Genomic DNA, 19,807 nt, shown 5'->3' with positions numbered 1-19,807 from the left:
GACCATTTTCCAAAACCTGTTAGGTAGGTTTTCTTTTCCACCAGAAAAAGGATTCCTTTATCCAAACTCATGGTTAATAGTATATATCCCAACAGTTTAGATATGAGTTATTCATATTATGTTGAGTTGCTGATATATAATTATAATGGTGAAATATTGCAGTCAATGCAGCTTGGTTCTCAACGAAGCTAGTCATAGCTACACCGGATGTTGATCATGTGCTCTCGGGATTGGAGAAGAGAGTGCTCCCACAGCTCAACACTTGTCTTAGATCATGTACTTCACACGATGATTGCAGTGACTGTTGGATTTGTTGTTATTGTGCATACACCGTTGATATTCGAGATCATACCGTGTGTGGAACGACGATTTTTTAGTGTCTAGTGGCACCAAGCTCGGCTACAAATTACTACTATGTATTGGTGTATTATCATGTGATTTTAGTGTTTGTTTGTCTTAATTGATTTCCTCGTATCCCCAATTCCAACCGAGAGGTTGTGAGTTCGAGTCTCCCCAAGAGCAAGGTGGGAAGTTCTTGGAGGGAAGGATGTCGGGGGTCTATTTGGAAACAGTCTCTCTACCCTAGGGTAGGGGTAAGGTCTACGTACACACTACCCTCCCCAGACCCCACTAAATGAGATTATACTGGGTTGTTGTTATTTGTAAAAGTAATAAAAATGCCATGAATGACTCTCTATCCAGAAATAAAAACCGATACATATTCTTGTCATTTAATTTTGGGGGTATAAATGATTTTACCCAATAAATGACAGATCTATTGCCTTTTCTTGTTTGTACAGTTCAACGTTAGTAGTAAAAGGCGCCTCCTCTTTTTTATTTTTTTATTTTTTTTGAAAAGTTTAAATAAGATATGGATCAACTAATTAGTTTCTAGTCAATTTCTACGCTCAGAAAGGCTATTATGGGAACTCGATACTCGAAAATCAATTTCATCGTAATACTTTTAGTAGATTAAAAGGGGTAGTCTGGTGCACTAAGCTCCTGTTATGCGCGGGATTCGGAGTTCGGGGAATGGCCGGACCACAAGAGCCTATTGTATGAAGCCTTATCTTGCATCTGTACAAGAGGTTGTATCCACGACTCGAACTCGTGACATTCTGGTCACATAATAATAACTTTACCAATTACGCCAAAGGTCCTCTTTGATATTTTTAGTAGATTGTTTTTAATTATTAATATTTGGCGTTAGTCGCCTATTACCATTATAGATATTTAGATGAAACTACTAATTATCTCCATTAATGCATACTTCATTCGAGTAAACATTATTAAAGCTAATAACTAAGTATATTATATAAACTATTTAATACTCTGAACTTTTAATTGTAAATTTTATTACATTATATATATCCTAACACAAAAATATTTACAACAAAAAAGAATTCCATAGTGCCTTTTGATCAAGTGTACAATGTGTAACTAAATAGAAATATTAATAGCCATGTGCATTATATAAATGCTTTTGATTGGATTCATCTTTAATCCTAACACGATTCACACGAAAAAAATGGATCTGAATTTAAGTCAACCTATTATTTTAAAAAAAAATGAAAAAGCAAATTTCATTACAAAGTACTTCTTGGTCAACTGTCTTATTTTAAATATTTAATATTTAATTCAATTTACTTTCGAGGAATGAGGCAATAGTCTATAGTTTCCTTTAATCAAGTGGACAAGTGTAATTAAATAAAAAAAGTTAATAGCCATGTGCATAGTAAATGCTTTTGATTGGATTCATATTTAATCTTAATATACTTCACACGAAAAAAATGGATCTGAATTTAAGTCAACTTATTATTTCAAAAATAAAAAATTGAAGAAGCAACCTTAATAAGAACGGAAAAAACCTAAAAATGCCACTCAACTTTCAGAAATGGTTTATCCATGCCATCCGTTAAAAAATTGTTATTTCCATGCCACTGCCGTTAAAGAAATGTCTCATCCATGCCATTATTGACTAACGACTCAATTTTTATTTGGCCCATCCATGCCACTGCTGTTAGTCAATAATGACATGGATAGGCCATTTTTTTTAACGGCAGTGGCATGAAATGAGCATTTTTTTAACGGATGGCATGAATAGACCATTTCTGAAAATTGAGTGGCATTTTTAGGCCTTTTCCGTAATAAGAAAGAGAGGTCGTCATGACAAGACCTGAACATAGAAACAAGTGAAGAAATAATAAAAGAAATAAAAGGGAAAAATAAACAAGTATATTACATGCCTGAAGTAGTTACTTATCAAGAGGACTATAAATTACGACCTTCCAATCTAGTAATGAGATACTTACACACAAAAAATTCTTATAGCTTGAAGTGTTATTCCTAGCATGACGATGATTAAACTTAGTTTCATATTCACTATTCTTATCATGGCAGCCACTAGTTAGTATTCATCTCTACGTATCTCTACATTATTCTCTTACAATATTGTGTTACATTTCATACAAATTGAATAATGTATATGCATGTGTGTTTTATTATTCGAGGTTCAAATGTGAATTTTTATTATTATGTCGATAATTAGTTGATTATTTACGATTGTGTAATATTTCAGTTAATGCGTCTTGGTTCTCGAAGAAGCAAGTTATAGCTACATCAGATGCTGATCATATGCTCTCAGGACTCAATAGGAGAGTGCTCCCACAGCTTAATACTTGTCTTAGATCCTGTGCTTCCGACAGTGATTGCAGTGATTGTTGGGTTTGTTGTACTTGTGCGCACACACCCTTGTATCAGGATGAATTGGTGTGTGCATGGAATTTTTAGTGTCTAGTGACACCAACAAATTACAATTGCTGCATTAGTGTGTCTTCCTGTAATTTCAATGTTTTGTCGGTCTTTTCTTATTTACTTGTCTTTTAATAATAATAATAATAATAATAATAATTGGATTTTCTAGTTTGCATCAAAAGCTAAGCATGTCATTTTCGTCTATTTTTCCTTTTATAAGGTGACAGCTCTAGTTTGGCAATATTATAGAACATGGATATATTAAGAGCAACCTAGTGCACTAAGCTTCCGTTCTGCGCGTAATCCAAAGAAAGGTCAGACCACAACGGTCTATTGTACGGAGTCTTATCCTGCATTTCTGCAAGAGCCTGTTTCCACGGCTCGAACCTGTGACGTTCTGGTCACATGGCAGCAACTTTACCAGTTACGCCAAAGCTCCCCTCCACGTGGAAATATTAAGAGCAATTATCAATATACTTTTGTCAAAGAAAACCATTGAAAATCTGTTTCTACAAAACACTGCTTTCGACTGGAAATTACAGAACATGGAAATATTTAAAACTAAATGATTCAAATTGCATTCTGTAAATCATTTGCAAAGACACATACAACAAAAGATTTCTAAAGAGTTTCACAATTTACATCACTTTAGCTCAATGCCTATTTCCTAGAAAATCAGATTTCAAGAACATCAGAAAAATTGTATGCTTTCCCTATGTTGAGGACTGCCCACTCTTCCTTCAAATTAGACTAATTCCCTAATACCGTTAGCTAATGACATCATTAACTGAGTAACGGCGATAGAAGCCAGAAGGCCAGCTCCACTGTGGTACTGCCCGACGAATTCCAATCTCTTCATTCGATCAAACCTGAGAAAAGAGATGAAAAAATAAACAAATGGTTCACAAGATGGTTCAACAGAGAAATGTAGCTTTTAACATTAGCTCCAAAGAGCTAAAAGTAAGTAATAATATAACTATACCGACAAGTTTAAGAAACAAAGGGTTTAGAAGACGGCTCAAAATAGAAATGTGGCTCTTAACTTTAGCTCGGAAGAGCTAAAAAGAAGTAATACAACTATACCGACAAGTTCAAGTTGCTTGAAACATAATACCTCAAATGGATTGGAAGATAAGGCTCAAAAGTCGGGAAAACTTAGGTTTACATCAAACATGATTGTTGGGTGTTAATGTTATCGTTAATACATAACGATTACCAGTCCTTTTGGCTGTTGGAAATCTTCGGACTGTAGCAAATGCAACATACTTGGTTATTCAACAGAGTGCCCCAACTGAAACCCACACACATACAAAAAGCCAAACGGCGATATATCAGAAGCAAAAACTCCTGAAGAGATACAAATGACGATGTTGATATCCTACTAGTAATAGTAATTCATCTCTTTAATAGATGAAAATTGGTTTAGAAGTATGGTCGAATTGTTCCAACTCCTTCTCACTTTCCTTCTTATAACTTTTGATGTAGCATGTAATGTTCCAACGGCACATAAATTTACAACCAAAACTGAAAAGAACAAATGGTATAAACTGCACAATAGTTTCTGTTATCTCAACAGCAAACACAAAAAGAAAAGGCAGTGATTTGAGCTAATGCCCTGTTGTTTTTCCAATTATTTTATGCATTTAGATACAAAGTAACCTCAATGAATGGAATGGCAACAATATTTTGGGATAGCGTCGTATTTGTCACATGCAATACTAATTAATCAAATTGTGCAACCTTGAAATGCAAGCTTGCAAAATAAGCAATTAATGTGTCACATGCACTACTAATGAAATCGGGGAGATTTGGTTTTGTTGTGCATCACATATGTTATTTTAATTATATGACATTTTTCATAAGAGAAACATAATACATGAGATCTGTAAAAATACAAAGGAGATCTTTCTAAAGTCATTTTCTTCTATTCAAATCGTAAGTGGGAAGGAGATCACTCATCATCAAATTGTATAACCGTGTCATCCAAGCTTGCAAAATTAATGTGTCACATGCACTACTAATCAAACTGTGTATACTTGTTATCCAGTCTTGCAAACTAAGCAATTAACAAGTGATTAGTTCATTACTTGAATTATGTGTAGAACGCAATTACCAAAATGAATATAACAAGAAATTATAAACAATTTAATCTGAATTTTTACAATCACAAAAAAAAAAATGAGTATAATTTCCTTTAATCAAGTAGACAATGCATAGTTAAGTAGAAAATTTTAATAGCCATGTGCTTGGTATAAATGCTTTGGATTGTGTTCATCTTTAATCGGAACATGCGTCATATGGGAAAAATGGATCCAAAATCAAGTCAACCTTATTCTAAAAAGAAAAACAAAGAAGCACATACCACTATAGAGAACGTCTTGGTCCAATGTCTTATTTTAAATATTTAATGCAATTTTGTTATTCGGAAATGAAGGAGCAAATATGTATCAAGAGGTCTATAAATTACGACATTTGGATCGAGCAATGAGACACTCACACAAAAAAAAACATAAAGCCTGAGACGCTATTCTTAGATGGCGTTGCTTAAGCTTAGTTTCATTGTCTCTATTTTTATCAAGACAACCATTGGTTAGCATCCATCTCTATTTATCTCTACATTGTTCTTCTACATTATGTTGTTTGTTAATATGTATATAGATATGTGACCTTGCACATATTTCATACGAATTGAGTTCAGTAATGTGTATGCATGTGTGTTTCACTGTATTATGCTGATGATGATTATTTAATCTGATAATTATGATGAAATATTTCAGCCAATGTGCCCTGGTTCTTGACGGAAAAGTTATAGCTACACCGGATGTAGATCATGTGCTCTCAGGACTTAAGAGAAGAGTGCTCCCACAGCTTAATACTTGTCTTAGACTTTGTACGTCAGCCAGTGATTGCAGTGATAGTTGGACTTGTTGTACTTGTTCATACAACATCTTTGATTGGGAGCGCCTTTACCCCCTTTGTGCTAGGCGAATTAGTGTCCACATATTACTATTACATTACTGTGTCGTCATGTGATTTCAGTGTTTGTTCATTTTTTCTTATTTCCTCGTCTTTTATACTTTGTAAAAGTAATAAAATAAAGCCGTGAATGACTTTCTACTCAGAAAAAAATAGTAATCAATTATGCACCAAATGATGGTTGGATTTGCTTTATAATAGTTGTATCATTCATCATGCATTTTCTAAAATATTTATACTATAAGTTTATCACATATAGGTTTCTTCTTCTTGTCCATTTTTATATTCATTTACCCTTCAAATTTCTCTAACGCTGTGCTTCCTTTAACTATTTATAATGGGATTTTTTTGTCCGTTGTGCTCTTTAGAATCTCTATACAAGGGAGAAAAAATGAAAAGAAAACTAAACATGCACAGGAAGTGAATTTTAGGTACTCACATATAACTTTTAAAATAAAATGACGTAATTCCAAACTTCTCAACCTATAGTTCAGTATTTAGGTCTAAACGTGCACTACTTTATGTATAATAAATAGTATATGTCACGTATGTATTTAGATAAATTTGCAATCAAAAAAGGGTATTTGACATAATTTAGAAGGAAAATAGTACACCCAGAAAAAAATAGTTGGAAGCAAGGTGGAAACCGTGCAAAGATTTCAGTATATGCAAGTGTAACCATAAGTAAACAATGTAGAAGTAGGTATTTAAAGCTTTTGAGTTATATAATGTGGAATGCCATTTCATTTTAGCAAAAAGCAATTGACCTGGCCGCAAAGTAGAAAACCATACTTCTCCATTTGAACGGGATGAAGTGTTTTATATTGTAAACATGTAACGAAAACAAAAGATAACTTCACGTCAGATAACTGATCCTAATTATATGAAAAGAAACGCACTTTGGAAAGGTTGAAAAGTCACCAACTTAAGGACTTTCCTAGTTTTTCTATATAATTCCAAAGTCATATGTGGGGGGGGGGTACGTACCCTCAGCGAAAGCAGCAAATTCGTCATACCTCATTCGTCCACAATGCTCCAAACCATCCTAAAATCACAAACAAGATTGCACATGAGCCAAAACTAACGACATAACTTTGTTTACAAGTTGTTTCAGAGATGAGGACTAGCAGCTTGTCGCTGATTCCATACCAGAATATCGAAAAGGCAAGAAGTATCACAAGGTATCCAAGCTTATATAGCCGTATCTTCTTTTCCCATGGAAGCTGATTGAAAATCTCAGTTACATCTACCAAGTGGGATCGATCTGCATAGCTGATCAAAGGTTAACATCAGTTGAGATGTCAGAGCTAAGAAATAGTTAAAGGGATTAACAACTGTCACATACGATGATTTCTCTACATGTTTCATTTATAGATGCTTACACTTTGATGTTATAATATAAGTATGGTAGACATATCAGAAACATCAACCAATGCCCCGTCACAAGATGTAGGAAGCACAGCGCTCCGTGAAGAACAAACTCTGGTACCACTGCTCTGTTAATCCGAGATGCCGAATCATAAGGGTTAACATAATCGTATTCAAGGTCTGCCAAGCACATGAGCTGCAATAAATAACTGCAATTGTAATATTCTCCAAGCCCAAATATAAGGAAGAAAAGACCAGTAAGAAAAGAGAGAGAAGGTGAGCTCAAAAATAAGTATGTCTTGGAAGCTACAAGTTAAGGAACAGTGATACGTGAAATATTGCTAATTATTCTCTCAATCCTATGAATCGTCTGGGTCCATCTCTATTCAGACAATTCATCTAAAAATCTAAATTATTTCTACGTTTATTTTCAACCTACTAAAACCCTCCTTTTTTTTATTGGACTGTCTATGCTATGCGAAACTCAAGTAGACAATTGCTAATATGAACAAAATATAAATATGTGAGAATGGCTCGTGTCCTAATGTCTTCTTTTTTAAATATTAAAACAATATACACCTTTTGCAGATTTCCAATTTGAGAAAGTTCATTCACTCCATTCAACAACATTGGACCCTATCATCATAGCTAATAATTATAATCATTCGACATCAAGCCCATTTTAGATAACCTGTATCACTAGAGAGTTAATTGTAAAAGTAGATTTTGTGTTCTTTAAGTTTTTCGTTTTAAAGTAAGTATATTTTGTACATTTAAGTTTCTCTTCCTTGACACAGGGAAGCAAACATTAAGAAGCACGATAAGCCTGCCAAACTGGTGGTCATACAACATAATACAACTAAAATCTTTTGAGTGGGATCAAGTCACTTTTGGCTTGTGGCTTGGCTCCGCCGAAAACTTAAGTCAATAATATTCAACTACAGGTTTGACCAAGCTCGAAAGGGACGGAAATCAACCGAGACCCAGAGGCGAGCGAGAAGGGATTTGAAGAAAAACAAACAAGAAGATTCATTCCTCGGTGAAGTTTCCTTGCTGTTTTACCCTTCTGTAGTATCGGTCCACGGCGAAAGGGTCTGCACTTGAACCTCGTTAGACTTAGCTGAAGTGTTATCCCAGACGAGCCACATGCAGCCACATGCAAGGAAACTTGCACGTGTGGTACTGGCCAGGCTTCCCTAAGGTATCTAATAATCTTTCTTTTGCTCGCTGCTGATACACCTCTCCTAACTATTGCCCATTTATTCTGGAATGATTCATCATAGTCTCTCATCTTTAAGGGTTAAATAGATCTAAACAACATACAATAACCAAACCTCATTAGTATATCACAACAATTTGTGTTCCTACATTACCAAACATCATTTACAAATAATGCCCTTGGGTCTAACTGTATGATCACTATTTGAAACCCTCCAAGATATCTTGATTATGACTTTTTGATACTCAAGAAATGCCTGAGAGTCTACTGTGCACGGTTCCAAATTTAGTGTATAATGGACTCGCCCCTCTACCCCACTTAAATAAGGGTCCGAACCCTTGACGAGATATCTTGGTAATGACTTATTACAGCAAAGGCATTCTCAAACCTATGTCTAGTCAATCAGCTGAAACAAGCTTTAATTTCTTGGATGATTTGAAAGTCAATCAACAATCTGCAATTTTCAAACTAGTTAAATAAAGTAGGCTATGAGTTCCATTTCATGACTAAATATTGTCTTTTAAAGCAAATTAAGGGTTTTCTACACTAGAGATTCTCCAAATTCCCACCCCTACCTCTAACACTGAGTTACAAATATTCAGAAGTACTTCACCTATTATTTAGACTCTGTTTGGGAATAACAACAAAAGGAACTGCAAAAAAGAAGCTTTTTTTTTCGAGCGTGTGGGATGTTACCTCTCATTTACCAGCAGACATTAAAAGGAATCTATTTTTACTTCAAAAAAGATTGAACTCCTTGAGAATTAGTAGGTTGACACTTACAAAAGATTCTTTTTTTTATAACCAAGAAATCCCAGAGGTCGATGCCTCACGTTTCAGAACTCAGTGAATAATAGGCCCGCCCATCTACCCTTCTCCACTTAAATACCAAGCTTTTGTCTGTTGGGGGTCTCAAACCTGCGACATGCGCCAACCCACACATCACAACTGAGCTCTTACCACTAGACCAAATCCCTAGAGGTGACACTTACAAAAGCTTAAAGGCAGAAAAAGTAGTTTTTTTTTCCTAAGAAGCACTAGAAACTCAAATTTCATGCTGGCACATACTTTTGTTGCTCTAGTTTCTTTTCTTTTGTACATTATAAAACAATGGCTAACAACCATCCAAACAAGCTGTAAATCAAGAAAAATTGCTTCCCTTCAAAATTTCCCCTTTTGTTAAAGCTTTGATTTTCACTTTCCCAATTTCAATCACAGCCAAGAATAGCCAAAAATACAATGAGGTAACATAACTACTACAAAGAATCTATATGGGTAACCCCCAAATTACCAAATAAGCAACAAAAAAAGCCCAGTTCAGATATACATTTAGATTTATAAATTTATTAAGAAATTCAAAAAAGAAAAAAGAAAAAGATAATTACCTGGTAAAGGATAGTAGCAAGAACACCAACGAGAAGGAAGAAGGAAAATAGCCATGAGAGTAGATCACCCATGGTCTACTTTCTTCCTTCTTCCCTCTCTTTGTTTTCCTTTACTTTTTCTTTTTTTTTTCTCTTTTTTTTCCGCTTTTACTTGTGTTGCAGTGGATGGACTTCTTCCTTGACTCTTCAGTTCGAACTGACTCTTGAGTTCGAACCCTGAAAAAGATAATTATTTGTTTTGTTTAATTATAAATACACCCCTTGAGTTTTGGCCTTGACGACGAGAGCCCCTGAAGTTTGAAGTTGGTCAGAGAATTCCCCTTTTTTTCTTTTCTTATAACGATAGTGTTCGGACTAGCTAATTACTTGATACGAAAACATGATCTGAGGAAAGAAAGATACGAAGCCTCAGTTCGTCTTGGTAATTTAACAGTTGAAGAGACAGACATCGAATACAAGTTAATATATCATGGAATTTTCATTTAATATATCATATTGTATTGTATAATAACTAGCAGTAAAGTACTTAATTTCAAGTTTTTATATCGTATTCATATACTATAGTAGTAGAGTATTTAATACAATATATTGCAATATGAAAATAAGTTAACACAATACAATACGAAAACAAGTTGATATATTTACTATATGTTACCTTTAATTTCAAGTAACTAGTAGTAAAGTACTTAATATATTTAGATTTAATATGTCCTATTTATAAAAATAAATAAAGATTTGAATTAGTTTCAGTTCCCAAATATTTTCCTTTTCCAGATATAGTAGAAAAAGAATTAAGCTTTATCCTTTCCAATGTTTATGTGAGAAGCAATTTAATTTGCTTTGCTTAGTTAAAAATAGTCATTATTAACGCAAAATCTTAATGTGAGTCAGTATAACCTGAAATGTAGTATTATTAAAGTCAAATTTTGATTTTTTTATGATACTCAAAGAACTATAATCCCGAACTCATAAATTTCAAATCATGGCTTTGTTTCTTATGAGCAACACACAAAAGCAGATAGTGTTTCTTATAACTAGGGGTATACAAAGGAAACCGAAAAACCGCACCAATCCGATAATCCGAGTCAAACCGAGAAAAAAAACCCGACTATGGTTTGGTTTGATTTGGTTTGGTGTTGGAAAAAAAAACCGACAATAATTGGTTTGGTTTGGTTTGGTTTGGTTTTAACTAAAGAAAGTCAAACCGAAACTAAACCAACCCGACATTATATATATAGAAATTTTATGTATATACTTAATATATAAATATATTTATTGTGATGTAATTTATAAATATTTCTTAAAAAATTTCATAATTTTATCTTTTAAGATATTATTTTAAGGTTGGACTTAGAATTTTTGACTGTTCCAATAAGTTTTTATAACCATTAATATTAGTAAATTAAATAATGCTAACAAAAGTCCAAACCAAAATCAAATCAATACTAATGCTAACAAAAGACATTCAATTCAATAGTCAATACTACGAAAGGGAATGTATCGAATATCTATTTTTTGTTTTGCAATAATTTAGATAAAAATGCATAACCTATTTTTATATTTTCTTTAGCGTTTAGTCATGTAATTAATATGCCCTTATTAGTCCACTTACTTTAGCATGACTTAGTACTTTTAGATTATGTTTATTTTTATTATGATTTTTTAATTAGCAATATTTATATTACATAATTTTATTGTCTTTACTGTTGAATATTTTAGGATAATGTCATGACACATCTCATATTTTGTATTATTTTCTTGGAAAATACTTTATATAGTTGTATCTTACTAGGATTAAAGAAATATTTTGAGCGCAAGTTATATGTTTTGTTCTACGAAGATTTTACCGAAAAAAACCCGGAAAACCCAAGAAAAATCGAGATTGAAAAATCCAAGTTTTATTGGTTTGGTTTGGTCTTTAGATTTAATAACCCGACACAATTGGTTTGGTTTGGTAATCGTAAATTTCGAACCAACCTGACCTATGTACACCCCTACTTATAACATCTCCATTATATGTTATGCTTAATACTTTACATTAATTCAAAAATGCTTCAAGGAAGAAGCTAAAACAATGATTTTTAATTTCACCAATCAAGAAAAAACCCAAAATGGAGGAAGTTTAGTTCTATGCTATCCAATGTCACAAAGTTTCTTGACACTTCCATTTTCCAAACTGAACACGGGATATCTGCTATCTCCCACGACACCGAATAAGCACCAAGGCTTGGATATATAGCAAGACATCACCTAGTGTTTTTGCCTTTCGCTGAAGGGTGAGATGTACACATCCTTACCCCTACCCTGGACGAACAGAGAGGCTTATTCCGATAGACCCTCGGCTAAAAAGATAATTAAACCTGAACTAGAGTTCACGAAATGTGATCGATTTTCTTATCCTTCGTAAGTGTCCTGGCCATCTTGACTAATTCCACGGGATACTTGCTACCTCCCACACCACCTATTAACTTTGTTCACCAAGACATTGACAAATAAGAAGACTTCACGTAGTGTTTTTGCCTTCCCCTGAGATTTGAACCGAACCTGAACTAGAGTATACCCTTTTGTTTGCAGCATTCAATTGCACCATCAAACATTTCCTCAAGGCCATACTTGTACTTGAATCCAGTGTCCAAAAGTTTCTTTGATGAAAGGCTAGGGTGTTTACTATACTCTAGAAGGAATAATGAGGAATAATGATGAAAATCAACTGAACCATCTCTGAAAAAAAACGCGATTATGCCTGTTGAAGAAGAAAGATTAGTTCATAAACTGCTCAGATCAAGACATGCTTATGCCAAAGAAGAAAGGAAAATAAGGATATTGCTTCCAGCAGTTGTATTGCAAAATGTACGTACAGAGACAAACATATAGATATAACATTAACTTCCTTTATTAAGAGCTTTGAAATAATGTTTCCACTCAAAAGCTATCTAAAAGTTATGTCTTTCCTATGTTTCATATAGGAAAAAATTCTGCTCATTATATCAATCAGCTGCACCTTAATCAAAATTCTGCTCAATATCGTTGAGGAAATTAGAAAATGAACTTGCAGAGGGGACTACGAGAAACTAAAAGCTTCCCTTCTTACTTCTTCTATATAGCAGTAGATAAGAGATTAGACCATTTTTATGGTACTAATATATCATCTCCTATTGCTTTTTTGAGCCGAAGGTCTCCTGGAAACAGCCTCTCTACCCTTCGGGGTAGGGGTAAGGTCTGCGTACATATTACCCTCCCCAGACCCCACTTGTGGGATTATACTGGGTCGTTGTTGTTGTTGTTGTTGTTGGTAAATGATTCGACATGAGAAAGTTACACGAGCAGAAGGGGAATACCAAAAATCATTGCCATGGCTGATCGTAATGACTCTGGGAATCGAGGACTCAAGAAGGGACCATGTATCCAACTAGGAATAACAGTCACCAAATCAAGCCCATGCTTCTCAGCAAATTCAAGAGCAGCCTTTTCCGCTAACGTCTTACTAATCACATAAGAAGCTGTAGATATAGGCTTTAAGGTTTTCATGACACTGATATCTGACCATGAGCTCTCATCCACTGTATCTAAACCTTTATCATTAAACACAAGTGTTGTTCTGCTGGAAGTGTAAACAACTCGTTTTACTGTTTTTGACTTGAGGCATTCGCGTAAAATTCCCAATGTTCCATCAACTGCTTCTCTTATCTTTTCATCTTCAATTTCTTGGTCGCCAAAATTCATCGGATGAGCAACGTGGAATACTCCAATGCATCCTTCAATAGCTGCAGTAAAGCTTTCCGGTTTATCCAAATCAGCAGTAAATATCCGTAGCCTTTGGGATGCACGGGGCAAGTTCGTGAGGTAGCTAACATCTGTTTTGTGACCTAAAAATTCATTCAGAGTTTTTCATCAGATATTACATTTTTTACCTTAAAAGACAATGAATAGAATCAGCGGAAATATTAACCTCGAGTGGACCTTATGGTAGCATTTACTGAGTAGCCATGTTGAAGAAGCTTCATTATCAACCACGACGCTACATATCCTGTTCCACCGGTTACACAAACCATACCTTTGCTGTCATCTACTTCCATCTCTCTCTTACTCAGCTATTCTGTCTTCTTAATCTCGTCACTATAAAATGTTGATTCGACAGATATATGATCCGTCCTTTATTCCCCCTTCATCATAAGGCGTGGTGAAGATCCAGTGTTTAGGTCCCTTCTAAGTAAACTGTGCAACACATTCCAAGAGTTATTAGAAAGAAATAAAAAGAGCACAATAATTCTCAATTCATTATTTGGTGGGAATTATTCAGGTAGGAAAAACAACTACTCTCAATCCCAAACTAGCTAGAACAAACTATTGAAAAGGAAAGACAACAGCGACAACAACAACAACAACCTAGTGAAATCCACAAGTGGGGTCCGAGGAGGGTAGTGTGTACGCAGACCTTACCCCTACCCCGGAGGAATGAAAAAAAATACAACTGTAAATTTTCTTTCGCATGGCTTAGTTGTATGAATACAGTAATAAAATTCATCTTTCTGTACCAGGAAAAGCAACTGAAAAAGAAAAAGCTATTTTGGTTTATTTGGTTTCAGGGGTCAATTATTACAGTTTATTTGTTTTGCTTATGTTAAACATTTCTAGTTTCATTTGTTTGTAATGTACTGATGCATCTATTATCCCTTTCCACTTCCTAATCCTCTTCTCTTTTCTAAATCTTTAGCTATTATTCTAAAAGATATATATTATCCCTGTCTGAGTTCATTCCAAGAATTGACCAACTTGACGCAGAGGCGGAGCCACAGTGTCGGCTACGGGTTGGACCGAACCCAGTAACTTTGGTTCAAATCATATATTTGTCTTAAAATTTTCATTAAATATGTACAAATTTATAATTTAGAACTCGGTAATATAAAAGATTAGAATCTCGAACCATAAACTTGAAATCTTGGCTCCGCCTCTTAGTTGACGCTACCTTGTTTGGACTGATTTGATTAGCTTTATTTTTGGTGGAAATGATCTTCTATGACCCATTACAATTTGAATAGAAGAAAATAACTACAACGATCTCTTGTCTTTTATTTACCGATCTCCTGTATTATATTTTATGATCTCCTGTGAAAAGAGACATATAACTAAAAGAACAGTTGTAACAATAAAACCGACCTCCCTTTGTTCTTGTGATACTTTCTTTTCCTAATAGGTTATAACAGTATCAAATTCAACTTGGTTATAACAGTATCTATTTGTAATTGACCAAATGTGAAGTTTTCAATATCAAAACTGAATGTCTTTTTTTGGGTTACAACAAAACAATGTAACTGACCAAAATCTGGATAATATAATAACAGCAAAATCAAATTTTTATAAGAAGATGACACCCAAGGGTGTGGCCTAGTAATTAATAAAGTAGGCGAGAACTTGAGGTCTCAGATTCAAATCACAGCTGAGGCAAAAAAACAGATTTCTTCTGATTTATCCAACCCTTCGTAGATAGAGTTACCTGGTACTTGTTGCAGTAGGAGCTGACAGATATCCCTTAGAATTAGTCCAGTGCGCGCAAACTGGCCCGGATACCGCGGTCAGTTAATAAAAAACAATTATAAGAAGATGAACTATTTCATTACTTAGAGCTAAAATCGAGGTGATTTCTTGTCATCTATCCAAGCGATAGAGTGTGGTACCTTGCGGTAGGTGTCAAATATCCCGTGTAATTAATCGAATTGCGTGCAAATTGAACCGGACACCAGGTCAGTTATCAAAAAAAAAAATATAAGAAGATGAACTAGTTCATTACTTAGAGCTAAAACAGAGGAGGGTGAAAAAGGGATATTTCAGAACCTGTACTCAGTGAGCTGCATTTGGCGTTTCAAGAGCAGATTTCTACGGCCAAATAATTTTATCAATTATTGAAGACAAATTTGTGTCACTCCTTTGAGTTGAGAGTGTGTTTTTTATACCGGAAACTAGGGATGTGCACGGATCGGATCGGATTTAGCATATTTCGGATTTGAATTTCGGATTTCGGATTATAGAAAATGCAATCCGAATCCGATCCGAATTATATCGGATCGGATCGGATTTTAAAGTTTGGATCGGATCGGATATCGTATCGTATTATTATGCCTCAAAGTTAAACTAATATGTATATTTTCTTTGTAAAAAAGGCAATACATTAAGAAAAATTCATGTTTATGCAATTATGAGAGTACTATGGTGTTAATATAGCTAAATCTAGCAATTGTAAAGGTAATAACTTGGATGTTGATGTAAATTAAAGTGTAGTATTTATACATGTCCTAATAATTTCGGATTTCGGATTGGATTGGATTAAAATATACCAATCCGAAATCCGAAATTTTAATAAACATAATCCGAAATCCGAAATTCGAAATTGAATGGATCGGTTCGGATTTCGGATATCCGATCCGAATGAACAGCCCTACTGGAAACCAATATATCTCCAAAGATTCAGGTGCTTATAATTCACCGTTAAAATATGAGGTTATTTAATTTTGAATTTAGCATCCCCTAATTGTTTATACCACAAGTATGATATTATTTTTTATTTCATATAACAAATCTCGAATTACTAATTTTGAAATAAATCAACAAAATAATGCATATGTCATTCTCCAAAATATTTCTCTCAAACCCTGTAGGCTAGATTTACACCAAAATTATGTTTTATATTATATAATTCAAAAAATTTATTTTCAGTCCAATGAATCAAAGTATAAACGTTAAACAATTTAATCATTATTTAACCATCGTATCATATTTTTTACATTATAATTTCAGGATAACTTATTCACTAACTAAACGATCCTTTACTATTTTGTCCTTTATATTTTTTGTAATCCCCAAAATTATCTTTCTCTAAAATATAACCCCTAACTCTCTCCAATTCAATTTCGCAAATTATTATTATCCATGTAAAAGTTAATTATTTTTTATAAATAGTTTGAAGACTATTTTAGTGTCAACACCAGACCGTCAAATATTGTTTATTATCAGTATCGACACTACAATCCAAATGCGTAAAATTATGTTTATTCGATAGTTTGTAATTCATTTTTAAAAATTCAATTACAACGTTCGTTTATTTTTTTAAAAAAACTATGAGTTAAAAACAAAGACAAAGACTTCATTGCCCAAAAAAAAGAAAATAAAAAATGAGTAGCCTATAAAACCGTAATTACCCGCAAATAAACATTTTAGGGTTTTATTGCTGTAGCCACACCTCAGAACACCGCCGACAGCCGCCATGGGTCGTATGCACAGTCGAGGGTCCGTTCACTCTTTCTTCCATTTATATAACACTGTATTTGATAATACATTGTTTCTGATTTTTATGTTAATTTTTGTTTTGCTCACAGCAAGGGTATTTCAGCTTCAGCACTTCCGTACAAAAGGACTCCACCAAGTTGGTTGAAAATCTCTGCTCCTGATGTATGCCCTTGAAAATTTTACTTATTTTTGCTTAATTGGATGAAATGGAAATATACTGGCGGTTTTTACAAACATTTATTATGAAGCTAGTATATTTTATATTTTTTTAATTTGTATTTGCATAAAATTGGTATGAGATGGTTTAAATGGAGTAACTTGGTCAGTGAGGATTCGTATAGCGGATTCCAACTTGTTTGAGGCGTAGTTGTTGTTTAGTTATCTCACTCTATTTACTAGCTAAAAGAGTAAAAGCTTAGAGTGTGTTTCCTTGAGTATTCAAAGATGTTGCCTTTAGTGTGTAGGTGGAATTCACTCCAATTACCTTATATGCTTATCCATTTCGACTTTGTTTACCGTTTCCGTTTACTGCAAAGTACTGGAAAAATATTCCACCTGTTTTCTTATCTAATCACTGGATTCAATATTTCCTAATCAATGCTAAGGACGAAATGTATGCAAGGTAATATGTAATTCTGTAGCCTAAGCTCCTAACCATGAAAAAGCAAGTGGGGGCGTTGCCCTGTTGAGCTATGTTCCAGATAATGATGGATGCATAGGTTAGTGATGCCTCGTAACTGCCTCCATATGAAAATAATAACAATGATAAGTGTGTCAATTAGATGAAATTAGAACATGTTGGAGTTTGGTCAGTCAAAAAGAGTCAAGCTAATATCCTGAAATAATAGTTGCACAACTGAACTGACTCAACGTTTCCTGACCTTGGTAAACTCATTCAGTTATTTCCTTTGTTTTACTAAAAGAACATAAGAGATGTACTTTCTTGTGTTTCAGGTTGAGGATAATATATGCAAGTTTGCCAAAAAGGGTTTGACACCATCTCAAATTGGTGTTATTCTTCGTGATTCTCATGGTATTGCTCAGGTGAAGAGTGTAACTGGTAGCAAGATTCTCAGAATTTTGAAGGCTCATGGTACTTATTTGGCATGTTTGGCGACTAAGTTGATACTTCATAAGACTTATCGAAAGGAAATGGTTGATTAACCTATGGTTTTTTGTATTCTAGGTCTGGCTCCTGAGATTCCCGAGGATCTCTATCACCTTATCAAGAAAGCTGTTGCAATCCGGAAGCATCTTGAGAGAAACAGGAAAGACAAGGATTCCAAGTTTAGGTTGATTCTTGTTGAGAGCAGGATTCACCGACTTGCTCGTTACTATAAGAAAACAAAGAAGCTTCCACCAGTATGGAAGTAGTAAGTCCACTCTCATATATATGACTCTATTATTGTGCTTCTGAGTCTCCATAGTAATCAGTCTAATCTTGATTTTGCAATCATAATGTGTTCAATGCAAGTGATTGTGGAAATTCTAATAGGTTATAACTTTTTACCTAAGCATGTGTTGTGATTGTCTTTGGGAATGTAGTTGGGAGATGAATTTTATTTAGAGACCTTTTCTGTAGCTCCACCAGTGTGTTATGCTTGGTTTTCTCTGGAATTTAATTTTGGATTTACCTTCTAGCTGGAGATTCCATGGAAAAATTTGAATGTTTTGCTCTCCTGGCCAATTTTTTGTTTCAGACACAAGTTGTTGTATCGCTTGCAGTTTAGCGTTATGTTTATATCATCGTGATATTATCCCTGTGGGGTTGGTTCCTCTTTTGTACTCTATCCAAATATTATGGAAAGGGTATGAATGAGGTTTTCAACATTTTTATGTTTCTTGTCCGACACCCACATCACTGTGCTGCTTATAACTTTTAAAGGTTCATCTGATGTATACTGTTATGTTTAGTTAACTGATAGATAGAATCATGGGTCATGATCTTTTGTTAGACAAGTCTCGTCATAATTGGTTCTTTGGATCTGCCTCTACACTTTCTCATTGTACTACTTGAGCAATATTTGTGTTTGTAAGACACTAAGACAAGTCTTGATCTGCACTTAAAAAATAAAAAAGACAATCTCAATCTGTATGCCAAAATGAAATTACGTTGTCTCATGTCGTCTGAGGTAAACATTTTGCCGGTTTACTTTCATCTCTCTGGTTGATCGAATTGGTTTATGTGAAGTTAGTTTCAATTTCATGTAACGTTTCCATGTTTAATTGGTGCCTTGAATGATCCGGTTGCCTTTCTTTTTTTTGTAAAAATGCATTATTAATGTCTTTTATTCGTGTGCCTTGCAGTGAATCTACCACAGCCAGTACTCTAGTAGCATAGAGAAGTTTCTGTCATTGCAAATGCGACTTTTGCAGCCGAAATCTGCGTCCAAAATTCAAGATTAAGTTTGTAACTGCCAGGATGTTTAGCGAGAAAAGTTTTTGTCAAGATGTTTGCGCTGATATAATTTTCTGTTTTAAGTTGATCTTCTGGTCGCTTTTCTTTCATTAGATATTTGTGATATATTCAAGTCTTAGCGACTTTTATTTAATCCTGATCTTACCAATGTTTTCAAATTAATCAACTTATTTTGGGCCAAGGTTAAAGTTGACTAGCTTACATTGACTAAGCATATAACCAGTTTGTTCCGTCTAGACTTTATTGATTTGGAATTATTATATGTTTAAGAAGTACGATGTCTTAAGTAAAAGTGGTGGTGGCAATTTAGTCCAAATCCATCCTAACTCGCCCAATCTGTTCAGAGATTAATGGGTTGGGCTACAAACATTTTATCTCATGGGTCTATTTGGGTTAAGTCTAAGT

General features: G+C 34.2%; 3 protein-coding genes across 6 annotated transcripts; 1 reads left to right on the top strand and 2 right to left on the bottom strand.

Annotated features, from left to right (window-relative positions):
* Positions 1 to 3,212: 3,212 nt before the first annotated feature.
* On the bottom strand, positions 3,213 to 9,901 carry LOC107797660 (protein cornichon homolog 4-like). Its single transcript, XM_016620564.2, has 5 exons — positions 9,703 to 9,901; positions 7,113 to 7,294; positions 6,880 to 7,002; positions 6,718 to 6,775; positions 3,213 to 3,623 (listed from the first exon to the last, which is right to left on the bottom strand). Exons 1-4 carry the CDS (start codon positions 9,772 to 9,774, stop codon positions 6,748 to 6,750), a joined length of 405 nt encoding a protein of 134 aa, XP_016476050.1. The 5' UTR covers positions 9,775 to 9,901; the 3' UTR covers positions 3,213 to 3,623; positions 6,718 to 6,747.
* A 1,829-nt stretch (positions 9,902 to 11,730) lies between these two features.
* On the bottom strand, positions 11,731 to 15,687 carry LOC107797661 (vestitone reductase-like). Of its 4 annotated transcripts, none has more exons than XM_016620567.2 (5): positions 15,378 to 15,665; positions 15,197 to 15,257; positions 13,652 to 13,917; positions 13,041 to 13,568; positions 11,731 to 12,445 (listed from the first exon to the last, which is right to left on the bottom strand). In XM_016620567.2, exons 3-5 carry the CDS (start codon positions 13,776 to 13,778, stop codon positions 12,252 to 12,254), a joined length of 849 nt encoding a protein of 282 aa, XP_016476053.2. In that variant the 5' UTR covers positions 13,779 to 13,917; positions 15,197 to 15,257; positions 15,378 to 15,665; the 3' UTR covers positions 11,731 to 12,251. The 4 variants fall into 4 exon arrangements, with proteins under 4 accessions (XP_016476053.2, XP_075081959.1, XP_075081958.1 ...); XM_075225858.1 differs by having other exon boundaries at positions 15,535 to 15,625; XM_075225857.1 differs by lacking the exon at positions 15,197 to 15,257 and having other exon boundaries at positions 15,535 to 15,687.
* A 1,152-nt stretch (positions 15,688 to 16,839) lies between these two features.
* Positions 16,840 to 19,572, top strand: LOC107797659 (small ribosomal subunit protein uS15). The gene is made up of 5 exons (XM_016620563.2): positions 16,840 to 16,983; positions 17,073 to 17,145; positions 17,938 to 18,076; positions 18,170 to 18,356; positions 19,291 to 19,572. The coding sequence occupies exons 1-5, from the start codon at positions 16,961 to 16,963 to the stop codon at positions 19,322 to 19,324; spliced, it is 456 nt and encodes a 151-aa protein (XP_016476049.1). The 5' UTR covers positions 16,840 to 16,960; the 3' UTR covers positions 19,325 to 19,572.
* The last annotated feature ends 235 nt before the right edge of the window (positions 19,573 to 19,807 follow it).

The sequence above is a fragment of the Nicotiana tabacum genome, chromosome 11 (genome assembly GCF_000715075.1).
Source record: "Nicotiana tabacum cultivar K326 chromosome 11, ASM71507v2, whole genome shotgun sequence".
NCBI lineage: Eukaryota > Viridiplantae > Streptophyta > Magnoliopsida > Solanales > Solanaceae > Nicotiana > Nicotiana tabacum.
The sequence above is the reverse complement of the archived record's forward strand: the minus strand, read 5'-3'. Positions and strand labels throughout refer to the sequence as shown.